The 12,052-nt window shown below is 46.5% G+C and overlaps 1 protein-coding gene and 1 long non-coding RNA gene across 2 annotated transcripts in view; one reads left to right on the top strand and one right to left on the bottom strand.

The window, feature by feature from the left end:
• Positions 1-343: 343 nt before the first annotated feature.
• Positions 344-1,738, top strand: LOC309568428. Its single transcript, XR_014226020.1, has 3 exons — positions 344-409; positions 501-701; positions 1,682-1,738. It is a non-coding gene; the product is annotated as an uncharacterized lncRNA (long non-coding RNA).
• A 2,278-nt stretch (positions 1,739-4,016) lies between these two features.
• Positions 4,017-12,052, bottom strand: part of KIRREL2 (kirre like nephrin family adhesion molecule 2) — a 55,333-nt gene continuing 47,297 nt past the window's right edge. The window contains exons 12-14 of the mRNA XM_082273904.1: positions 10,096-10,193; positions 7,503-7,568; positions 4,017-5,373 (exon numbers count right to left, since the gene is read on the bottom strand). Coding sequence (XP_082130030.1) covers positions 4,957-5,373; positions 7,503-7,568; positions 10,096-10,193 — 581 coding nt within the window. The 3' untranslated portion in view covers positions 4,017-4,956. The remainder of the gene's footprint in view (positions 5,374-7,502; positions 7,569-10,095; positions 10,194-12,052) is intronic.

Here is a 12,052-nt window from a genome sequence, read left to right on the forward strand (position 1 = left end):
CCAACCACAGAAAACGTCAACATCAATTTTGGTGGTATTTGACCTTTAAGGTGAACCTGTCGGCACTATAATGCTCTGCCTAAGGGTAGGCACCACAAGAGGTCTGCCAATATCTTTATTAGCTAGAAAATCCTGCTTGTGTGCCCCTCTGAACTGGTTTCACTTTATTAATAGAGGCCTTACTTTTGACTTCAGGGATGCAGGCTCCACTGAGTATTTGCAATTACCTATATTGGCTAGAAGACCCCACTCTGTGTGCCCCTCTGAACTGGTTTTTCTTTACTAGAGGCCAGACTCCACTGGGTATTAATGATTACCTATATTGGCTAGAAGACCCCCACCCTGTGTGCCCCTCTGAACTGGTTTCACTTTGGTACTAGAGGCCAGACTCCCTGACTTCAGGAGGTAAGTCTCTACTAGGTGTTTCCCATTAGCTATATTGGTTAGATAAATGTGCTCTGTGTGCCCCTCTGGACTGGTTCTACTTTACTAGAGGCCAGACTCCACTGGGTATTAATGATTACCTATATTGGCTAGAAGACCCCACTCTGTGTGCCCCTCTGAACTGTTTTTTCTTTACTAGAGGCCAGACTCCACTGGTAATTAACAATTACCTATATTGGCTAGAAGACCCCACCCTGTGTGCCCCTCTGAACTGGTTTCACTTTGGTACTAGAGGCCGGACTCCCTGACTTCAGGAGGTCAGGCTCCATTAGGTGTTTCCCATTAGCTTTACTGGCTAGATAAATGCTTTGTGTGCCCCTCTGGACTGGTTCTACTTTACTAGAGGCCAGACTCCACTGGGTATTAATGATTACCTATATTGGCTAGAAGACCCCCACCCTGTGTGCCCCTCTGAACTGGTTTCACTTTGGTACTAGAGGCTAGACTCCCTGACTTCAGGAGGTAAGTCTCAACTAGGTGTTTCCCATTAGCTATATTGGTTAGATAAATCTGCTCTGTGTGCCCCTCTGGACTGGTTCTACTTTACTAGAGGCCAGACTCCACTGGGTATTAACGATTACCTATATTGGCTAGAAGACCCCACCATGTGTGCCCCTCTGAACTGGTTTCACTTTGGTACTAGAGGACAGACTCCCTGACTTCAGGAGGCCAGGCTCCACTAGGTGTTTCCCATTAGCTTTATTGGCAACCTAAATCTGCTCTGTGTGCCCCTCTGGACTGGTTCTACTTTACTAGAGGCCAGACTCCACTGGGTATTAACAATCACCTATATTGGTTAGAAGACCCCACTCTGTGTGCCCCTCTGAACTAGATTCACTTTGTTATTGGAGGCTAGAGTTAGGAGGCCAGGCTCCGTTACCTTTTATTAGCTGGAAAATCTGGCTCTGTGTGCCCCTCTGAACTAGAACTAGAGGCCAGACTCCCTGACGTTAGGAGGCCAGGCTCCATTACTTTATTAGCTGGAAAGTATGGCTCTGTGGGCCCCTCTGAACTGGTTTCAACGTACTAGAGGCTGGGCACCTTAGCGTTAGGAGGCCAGGCTCGCTTACTTTATTAGCTAGAATATCTGGCTCTGTGTGCTCCTCTGAACTAGAGGCCAGATTCCCTGACGTTAGTGGGCCAGGCTCCATTACTTTATTAGCTGGAAAGTCTGGCTCTGTGGGCCCCTCTGAACTGGTTTCAATGTACTAGAGCCTAGGCACCCTGATCTTAGGAGGCCAGGCTCCATTACCTCTATTAGCTAGAAAACCTGGCTCTGTGTGCCCCTCTGAACTGGTTTCAATATACTAGAGGCTGGACACCCTCACGTTAGGAGGCCAGGCTCTATTACCTTTATTAGCTAGAAAATCTGTCTCTGTGTGCCCCTCTGAACTGGTTTCACTTTACTAGAGGCCAGACTCCCTGAGTTCAGGAGGACAGGCTCCATCGGCTTTACTAGCTTGAAAACCCTGCACCGGTTGCCCCTCTGAACTGGTTTCATTTTACAAGGGTTCAGACTTCCTAAATTTAGCAGAGGCATTTGCCATTACCTATTGGCTAGATTCCCCAGAGCAGTGTTCCCCTCTGAAATAGTTTCACCTAGTTTCTATGGGCTGGACATCTTTTTAAAAATTTCCAGCATCCTTCTTCAGGGGCCATTGAGATAGCAAGTGGGTGGGGCTAACCCCTTAATCGGCCCCCCTATTAACAAAGTCAAACCAATGTTGGAGAGGGTCTCCAATGAGCTTCTCCTAGCTAATAAAGATAATTAAAGGTTTCTTGTGCTGTTTGCTTTCATGTAGAAATTTTACTTTTGAACCTTTATAATGGCCGACAGATCCACTTTAAGCTCAAACATCAGCATTGAAATCCCTTAAGCACCACCCCTTCTGTGACATCAATGCATCCTTATAAAATGACAGGCCACTCTTGGCTTCCTGTATGCAATGGCGGCTTCCAGGGTGGTCATTGGTGACCGGTCTACTTTAAGTTGTATTTAAAGGGCCATTACACAGAGATCACCTCGTCTGGAAGAACAACTATCAACAATCACAAGAAAAAGTTCCACCTCTGTACGAAACCTGAGATATTTGGCATTTGTATTGACAATAGCTGGACAACTTCCTTCAGCCCTTAGTTCTATATTAGCAGCCTTGTTAGGGTGGGTAGAGGTCAACTATCATTGGTGGGTAGAGGTCAACTGATATTGGTGGGTAGAGGTCAACTATCATTGGTGGGTGGAGGTCAACTATCATTGGTGGGTAGAAGTCAACTGTCATTGGCGGGTAGAGGTCAACTATTATTGGCGGGTAGAGGCCAACTATCATTGATGGGTTGAGGCCAACTATCATTGACGGGTTGAGGCCAACTATCATTGTTGGGTAGAGGTCAATTATTATTGGTGGGTACAGGTCGACTATCATTGGTGGGTAGAGGTCAACTATCATTGGCGGGTAGAGGTCAACTATCATTAGTGGGTAGAGGTGACTGTCATTGGCGGGTAGAGGTCAACTTTCTTTTACGGGTAGAGGTCAACTATTGTTGGTGGGTTCAGGTCAACTATCTTTGGTGGGTTCAGGTCAACTATCATTGGTGGGTAGAGGTCAACTATCATTCTTAGAAGTCAGAAATTTCCTGGAGATGTCCTATTGAGTTATGAAATAAGATCTCGAGGAAAATAACAAAATACATTGTATCATTGTATAGATAGAAACAGTCAGGGCCGTCTTTAACACAGGGCCCAAAGCAGCAGCCCCTTGAGCCCGCACTGCCCACAAATGGTTGATAAGTGCATTTGGTAGGGCCCAAGAAAATATTTGCCAAGGGTCCAATCAATACTAAAGATGGCCCTGGATACAATACCGGGATGGGTTTGTCCAGCACCAAGGGCAAGGATGCAGATCTCCTAATGCATGCCATAGAATGGGTGTACCACCTTGTGTCCATTCTTTGCACCCTTGCACCAACCGCTCATGGTTGACATGGAGTGTGCACTGCACCTGCATGTCCAATCGCTTTCTTTCTTGTGGCTAGAAGGCAGTTGCACATGCGCAGCCTGTTTTTGTGTCAGCTGTGGGCAGATGGGGTGGAGAGCCGGTACACTGGAGCACAGTGTAAAAGCAGTAGTGGTCAGCGAAGACATAAAACTGCGCCCCCTGGTTTCTAGCCACTGATCTGTAGCTTGTGTGTACTCAGGGGGCTCCCTGCCCTACAGCTGCTCCCTGGGCATGTGCCCATCCTGCCCACCCCTTGTCCTGGCCCTGGATAGATAGATATTGGATAAATAGATGGCTAAATAGTTAGCTGTGGGCAGATGGGGTGGAGAGCCCATACATTGGAGCATGGTGCGACAGCAGTAGCAGTCAGCGAAGACATAAAAATGCACCCCCTGGTTGCTACCAACTGATCTGGAGCCTGCGTGTGGTCAGAGGTGTGCCCTCCCCTACAGCTGCACCCTGGGTGCCTGCCCCCTCCTGCCCACCCCCTGTCCTGGCCCTGGATAGATAGATAGATAGATAGATAGATAGATAGATAGATAGATAGATAGATAGATAGATAGATAGATAGATAGATAGATAGATAGATAGATAGATAGATAGATAGATAGATAGATAGATAGATAGATAGATAGATCCTGATTTGCACTTATCTGGAGAAGGTTGATTATCTGTCTCATGTAGACTACATAGAATAAATTAAATGTATTAAACGCCTGCTTCAGGTTTCCTTTAAACATTTCAGTCCAGTTTACAAGCAGCCTCGTACCATCCTGGCATGGTAGGGGTTAATAAATAAAACCGTCCACATAATTTTTTTTTTTTTTCGATGACCAGGGAGGAAATAAAAAATATTCCCTTTTAAAAGTGTCCCCAAGCTTCTCTTTCGAAAAAATTCTTGTCGCCCTCTCAATCACACGGTGTTCAAGAAAGCCTTTTTGATGTGGACCTATGTACAGGATATTCTTACCATAAATATGTACATTTAAAGAGATATATACATTGCATTTTGTAATAAAAAATAGATTTGCAAAAAGAAAAAAAAAAAAAAAAAATCTGCAGTACATGTAAGAGCCACAGTGGGGCACTGTTTCTCTGCAACAACTTCAAGGCATTCGACTCAAGCAATACCCAAGTATCACTTGTTTTTTTGACGTTATTAGTGCTGATCCGCAGTGGATTTCCGTGACGCAGAAAAGTTTTTAATACTATATTTTGCATTAACTAGAAATCTCGGTGCTTGTTGTGGGTTTAACGGAAATCCCATCGGCGCTCAATTCCTAATTCTGCTATTTTTGGAACAAAAAAAAATTTGTAATGACTTTCCCCCCTTATAGAAAGTGTTAATTCCATTTGAGATGTTCTCTTTTCCTCATTTACGTTTCCAATGAGTGTTCCTCAAAACAAACGTTCCTCGGCTCAAAACGTCAACAGGAAGACAAAGACGCCATAACTGGTCAAGATGTCCACAAAACTTGACTCTTCTTCGACCACTTTGGGAACCATAAAAATGAGGTCACACGTGAGTTTGCATGCGCTGTTGTGCTGGTCGGCCGTAGTCACAGTGCGTGGAGAGTGAGGCGTAGGAGAGCCGTGTGGGGCCCGATTCCAGGGTTTCGAATCGTTCTGGACGGACATAACTACAGAATGCTCTAGCGTAAGGTGCTGGTTGGCTACTGGGGCCCGTAGATATGCTGCAAGGACCTTGCGGTATATGGATCCGTTCACTTCCTTGGCGTGGGGTGGTGGCGTATCGGTGAGCATAGTCATACAGTTTTGGAGCTCCGGGTAAAGATGGAGTGGGGCAAAGCGGGCTGAGACTTGTGGTTGCGGAATATAGAGGCCGAGGAGGTGAGGAAAATTCTGGATAGGCAACTGTGGTTGGGCGGGAGTCATCCTGGGCTCGGACTTTGTAGTAGCCATTTGTTGGGTCCTAAAGATAAAAATGATGGGTTAAAGTTAAGCCAAAGAGTTGAGTTACATTATCAAGTTGGGGCTCCACTGGCAGTAGCAACATCTACCTCACATAGCATCTACTGTAGGCCAAGGGACAAGGTTATCTAGAGCCCAGGACGAACATGCCAAACTGCACCCCTCCCCCCAAGATCAGCAAAAATCTCCCCACAAAAACACTGAGCACTAATCTGCATGCTTACCCCCTAAGCATAAATTCTCCTTCTCCCAGTACAAAACCGCTCACCTGCTGAAATCCCCCATCTCAGCACAAATCCCCGCCCCCTCATCCCCAAATCCCCCCAGCAAAAATCCCCCCCTCCAAAAAAAAAAAAAAAAAGTACCCCCCAGCACAAATTCTCAAAAAATTCCTCTCCTAGTACATTTCTCCCCCCCACCCCCACGGTATCGACATAAACATCTGGGTAACCCAAGCGTTTATGCTTGAAACTCAGTCTAAGGGCTGTACGATGGGCCATCCCCTAACACAGGGGTCTCCATACTTTTCAAACAAAGGGCCAGTTTACTGTCCTTAAGACTTTGGGGGGGGGGGGTGCACACTAGAACCAGTGGGAGTAGAAAATGTCCCATGGTTGATGTCAGTGGAAGAAAAAGTGCCTCATCATTGGTGCCAGTGGGAGGAATAGTGCCCCATCATTGGTGTCAGTGGGAGGAATAATGTTCCATCATTGGTGTCAGTGGGAGGAATAGTGTCCTATCATTGGTGTCAGTGGGAGGAATAGTGCTCCATCATTGGTGTCAGTGGGAGGAATAGTGCTCCATCATTGGTATCAGTGGGAGGAATAGTGCCCCATCATTGGTGTCAGTCGGAGGAATAGAGCCCCATCATTGGTGTCAGTGGGAGGAATAGTGCCCCATCATTGGTGTCAGTGGGAGAAATAATACCCCATCATTGGTGTCAGTGGGATGAATAGTATCCTATCGTTGGTGTCAGTGGGAGGAATAGTGGCCCATCATTGGTTTCAGTGGGAGAAATAGTGCCCCATAGTTGGTGTTAGTGGGAGAAATAGTGCCCCATTGTTGGTGTCAGTGGGAGAAATAGTGCCTTTTTGATGGTGTCAGTGGGAGAAATAGTGTCCCATAATTGGGGTCAGTAGGAGGAGTTGTACCCCCATTGTTGGTATCAATGGAAGGAATAGTGCCCCATCGTTAATGTCAGTGGGAGGAATAGTGCACCATTGTTAGTGCCAGTAACAGGAATTATGCCCCATTGCACTGAAAGGAAAATCATCCTAAGGGCCGGATAAAGGCAAACAAACGGTCACATCTGGCCTCCAAACTTTTCAAACAAAGGGCCAGCTTACTGTTCTTAAGACAGGGGCCAGACTAGCCAGTGGGAGTAGAAAATGTCCCATCGTTGGTGTCAGTAGAAAGAATAGTGCCCCATCATTGGTGTCAGTGGGACTAGTTGCACCGCCATCGTTGATATCAATGCAAGTAATAGTGCCCCATTGTTGGTGTCAGTGGGAGGAATAATGCCCCATTGTTGGTGTCAGTGAGAGGAATAGTTCCCCATCATTGGTGTCAGTGAGAGGAATAGTGCCCCATTGTTGGTGTCAGTTGGAGGAATAGTTCCCCATTGTTGGTGTCAGTGAGAGGAATAGTGCCCCATCTTTGGTGTCAGTGAGACAAATAGTGCCCCATTGTTGGTGTCAGTGAGAGGAATAGTGCCCTATCATTGGTGTAAGTGGGGGGAGTTGCACCCCCATCGTTGATCTCAATGGAAGGAATAATTCCCCATCGTTGGTGTCAGTGGGAGGAATAATGCCCCATCAGTGGTGTCAGTGGGAGGAGTTGCGCCCCCATCGTTGGCGTCAGTAGGAGGAGTTGCGTGCCTATAGTTGAAATCAATGGAAGGAATGGTGCCCCATTGTTGGTGCCAGCGACAAGAATTATGCCCCATTGCAGTGAATGTAATAGTTCCCCAAGGGCCAGATAAAGGCAAGCAAACGGCCCCGGGGCCGCAGTTTGGAGACCGCTGCTCTAACATCTATGATTAGCTTTAAAACCTCCAACATTAGACTGTTGATATAAAATACATAACCCTGGAAATAGTTACATAAACTTTGGTATATGAATGGTATGTACCTGAGAGTCGTCGGGGATGTCGCTGTGTTCCGTCTGGGACGTTCTTTGAGATTCTGTATCGGTGTGCTAACAAAAAAAATTATAATAATTTGGTTAATTAGGTTTTATCAAGAACTTGGCATCAGGCTTTTTGGCTTTTTATGAAACTTGCCGTAAACCTAATAACGACCATGTGCTTGGAAACAAATGTCCCTATGCAATCATGAAGTCCTACATTTAGAAGGAAGACCAATGGAAGTTGAGTGATGATTGGCTATCCAAATTCTTTCCCAGTTTTAGTTTTGTTGAAATCCTCTCTGGTAACCTTTGTGCCTTTGGTAACATCTCATTAAATATGAAAATATCACCAATGATCAATGTGCACACAAGTACCCATTGTTCTATATTTCTCAAGAAGTAGATAGTGACAACCTTGATGGGCAAAAGAGATTGGTCTCCTATTGGTCTACTAAAGAAATCTACACTTTACACTTTAGGGGCTCGTTTACACTTGCTTCAAAATGTGGCATTGGAAACACTTTTTTGAAGCACTCTGAATGCCAATCAAAGCACCTGTCACTAAATAAAATGGTTTCCTTACAGTCCTGTTCAGGCTTTTGCTTCGAAAATTATCCACCATGTCACTCTCTTGGTTTCAAAGCCTCCACAAAAGTCTATGACAACGCTCGCTAACAGCACGTGCAGCTTTAAGGTGGACGTTATTCAGCTTTAGCTTCACTTTGTTTTGGAGGTATTGCAGGTATGAGATATCCCAGGATGCACTGGGAAACCAACAAAACATCATCAGCAGTCACTTGCAGTTCATGTGTATAAATTCTGGGAGTGTCTGGTGCAGATATCACATCTGGTGTGCAGTGTGGAGTGGCAGGAAGGTGAGTGGGGTTCGGACCGCGGCAGAGCAACTAGTAGCAGAAGGTGAGCGGGGACCAGAGAGAGAGGACTGAGCAGCAGAAGAACAGCAGAACCTGGGGACCAAGGCAGGAGAAACTAGCAATGTCACACCCAGTGGTGTATTTAGGTTTTGTGCTGCCCTAGGCCTATCTAAACTTGGGCACCCCCTAATTTAAATATGACCCACCCCTTCCTGTAAAGACCACACCCCTTCCTGTTTATGATCCGCCCCGTCATCTGTAAACCCAAGACCACAAGCACAGTCTATCAGTGCCCATCGGTGCAGCCTCATCAGTTTACATAAGTTCAGCCTCATCAGTGCCCATCAGTGCAGCCTCATTACTGCACATCAGTGCAGTCTCATCAGTGTAGCATATCAGTGCGGCCTCATAAGTGGCAATCAGTACAGCTCCATCTGTGGCCATCAGTGCAGCTTATCAGTGCTGCCTCATCAGTGGCCATCAGCACAGCCTTATCAGTAGCCATCAGTGCAGCCTTCTCAGTGGCCATCAGTGCAGCCTATTCATGCCCATCAGTGCAACATATCAGTGCCCATCAGGGCATCATATTAGTGCAGCCCCATTAGTGAAGCTTATCAGTGCCGCCTTGTGCCTATCAGTGCAGCCTCATTAGTGCCGATTAGTGCAGCATATCAGTGCTGCCTTATCTGTGCAGCCAGCATTAGGCTGCAGTGCCACACTTTTTAGCATTGCGACCAGTTGTATTAGGTGTGGTCGGCAGCCTGCGGTCTGTCCGAATGTGCTCACTAATGATCATACTGGCAGGTAGCAGTGTGACTGCTTTATGGGGTTGCCAGACTGATTTGCCTCCTGGACCTTGCCTCCGGCCCAATTCAACCAATAAGACTGTCACTATACTAAAAGTTTAGCGCAAGCTGGCGAGGACCCTTTTTCTTGCAGGAGTCGGTAGGAGGCTGTTTTTTTTTAGTGCAGGGAGCAGCTTTTTGCTGCCCCCCTGCAAAGTGCGCCCTAGGCCTGGGCCTTGTTGGCCTAGGCAAAGATACAGCACTGGTCACACCTGGTGAGCAGCATTGGAGAAATATAATGGGAGGTGAGCGGAGACCACAGAGAGAGGGGGATCAGCAAACCAGATGATCAGCAGAGCAGGGGGTTACTACTGAGTGGGGGGGATAAGCAGAGCTTAGAGGTACTATTAAGTGGGGGATCAGCAGAGCTGTGGGGACTACTGAGTGGGGCATCGGCAGAGCTGTGTGTATGACTGAGCAGAGGTCAGCGAATGAGGGTATTAATAAGCCAGGGATCTGCAGAACAGGGGTACTAATGAGCTCGGGATCTGCTGAGTGAGGATACTAATGAGCTGAGGATCTGCTGAGTGGGGGTACTAATGAGCTGGGGATCTGCTGAGTGGGGGTACTAATGAGCTGGGGATCTGCTGAGTGGAGGTACCACTGAGCTGGGGATCTGCTGAGTAGGGATTCTACTGGGCCCTATAAAAACAAACAGAAAGTCAGCACACACGGGGCATTTGCCAAGCTTCATTAATTCTTCAAAAAAGCATCACCGAAGCATCACAGAAGCTTAAAAAAAGCACGTTGAAGCGATAGGCACTTTAATGTCTGTAAAAGTTAAAGCAAGTGTAAATGAGCCCTAACAGTTGATACCAACAAAAAGATCTTAAAGAGATTGGTGTTAGTCTTCTATCTTCACTCTTAGATACTCACCAAAGGTTCTTTGAGGTCTTCTTCAGAGTCGCTCGGGTGTCTATCACTATGTTCACTCCCCGAAACCTCGACAGCTAGTATCTGTGTGTCCTTTACCTCTGTGGAGGACAAAACAAGAGGCATTAGAGCGGGCAGAGAAGACAAAATCAGCAACCGTGCAAGCTAAACATCCATGAAACCCGATATCGTGATGAAATGGTGGATCATGAGAAATAGAAAACTGACGAAAGGACGGAGGACATTAAAGAGTTTAGCTGGAGATGTGAGAAGGGGGAGTCAAACAAACCTCTCAAAAAGTTATCAATATGGAGCTTTAGCAAAAATGATAATAGAACACAGGAGAACTATATCGAAAATCAGCTTTGGAGTGAGATTTAATCTTCAAAGATAAGTAGAAAATCTCGAAGAAACTTAAGACAAGTTGGTGAAAGATGGAGATGACATCTGAAGAGGTGAGCCAAGCAATATTAGGTCTTCAAAAATGTAGACAAGAAGTCTCTTGGAAAAAAAAAACAAAAGGATAAAAATTAGCCACTTCTGGACCAGTGACCTACCAGCACGTTGCCGGTCTCTCAGTGGTTATAGAACCATCGGCTCTCCGCTATGGTAACCCGGAAGCGATGACCTGACATCACTTCCGGTTTACCCGGATGTCAACTGCGCTATTTAAATAAAATTAAAAGCATTAAAAACACTGATCTTGGTGTGATTGAATGCTTTTAAGGGCAGAGGAGGGATTTGGGGCCTTTTAGATCACACATCTCTCCATAAACAGTACCTGTCACTAGGGATGCACCGATCCGATATTCGGATCGGATATCGGCCCCGATACGGGCAAAATAGCTGGATCGGGGGATCGGTAAAATTAACAGATCCACGGGCCGATCCGGTTTTGCTCTTTATAGCTTGTGAGGGAGCAGAGAACAGCTGTCAAAGAAAAAAAAAAAAAGAGCCTCCTGCAAATGCCTTTCAACTCTCCCAGTTAAGTAAACACAATGATTACAATGTATCTTTTCGTTCTGTTTGCCGGAGGAGGGAAGTTTAACCTCTTAAAGACTAAACCCATGACATTTTAGATTTTGAATGCACAATGTTATAAGGTATCTGCCGATACCGATCCGGAAGTATTATTTTGTTATAAGCTCACAAAACAGTACTTCCGGATCGGACTCGGGATCGGCGATTTCACAAAGCAAAAGATCGGTATCGGTCACCAGGGGCTGGCTGGCAACCTTTGGCCTAGGGGGCAAGTGCAAACCAGAGGCCCATGGTCCTTGGTTCCCCTCCCACTTTTCCTCTTCCAAGCCTCCTCCTGACCCCCTATTCCAGGCTGAAGCTCCACTCCAGGTACTCTCTACTCACTGGCTGAATCCGGGTTCCCGATCTGGCCAGTAGGGGACGGTTGGGGGCAGCTGGGACAGCTTGGTTGGGGCTGGCTGGGGGAGGAGAGTCCCCAGTGGGGCATAAAAGCGGCCTTTGCTCAGACACAGTTTACACCATCCATGCTGGGGGGGGGGGGGAGGCCTGTGCTCTGCCCTTGACTTCAACCCACACTCAGTAGATCAGCAGTGGGGACTTTTCACTTCTCTTCACCAGGAATCCTTTAGGCATGTCTGTGGCAGAAGCCGTGCAGCCTTTTAAGGGGCATCAGAGTGGCCCATGGGGACCCCCTGTCCCCTGGCCCATTCCTTTTCTGCCTCACGTGCCTTTTGATGTTTACATTCCTAATAAGCTGGGGATCTGCTAAACAGGTGTACTAATGAGCTTGGGACCTGCTGAGTGAGGGTTCTACTGGGCCCTATTAAAACAAATAGAAAGTACGCACACATGGCCTAACATCATCTTTTATATTTTACAAAAAAATTGGATTACGTATTGTATTTTTTTGGATTAAAATAAAAAAAAGTGTATTTTTGGCCAAAAAATTATCGCTGCGCAAATACCATGTGACATAAAA

Source organism: Pelophylax lessonae (assembly GCF_965119305.1).
Source record: "Pelophylax lessonae genome assembly, chromosome: 12".
Lineage (NCBI taxonomy): Eukaryota > Metazoa > Chordata > Amphibia > Anura > Ranidae > Pelophylax > Pelophylax lessonae.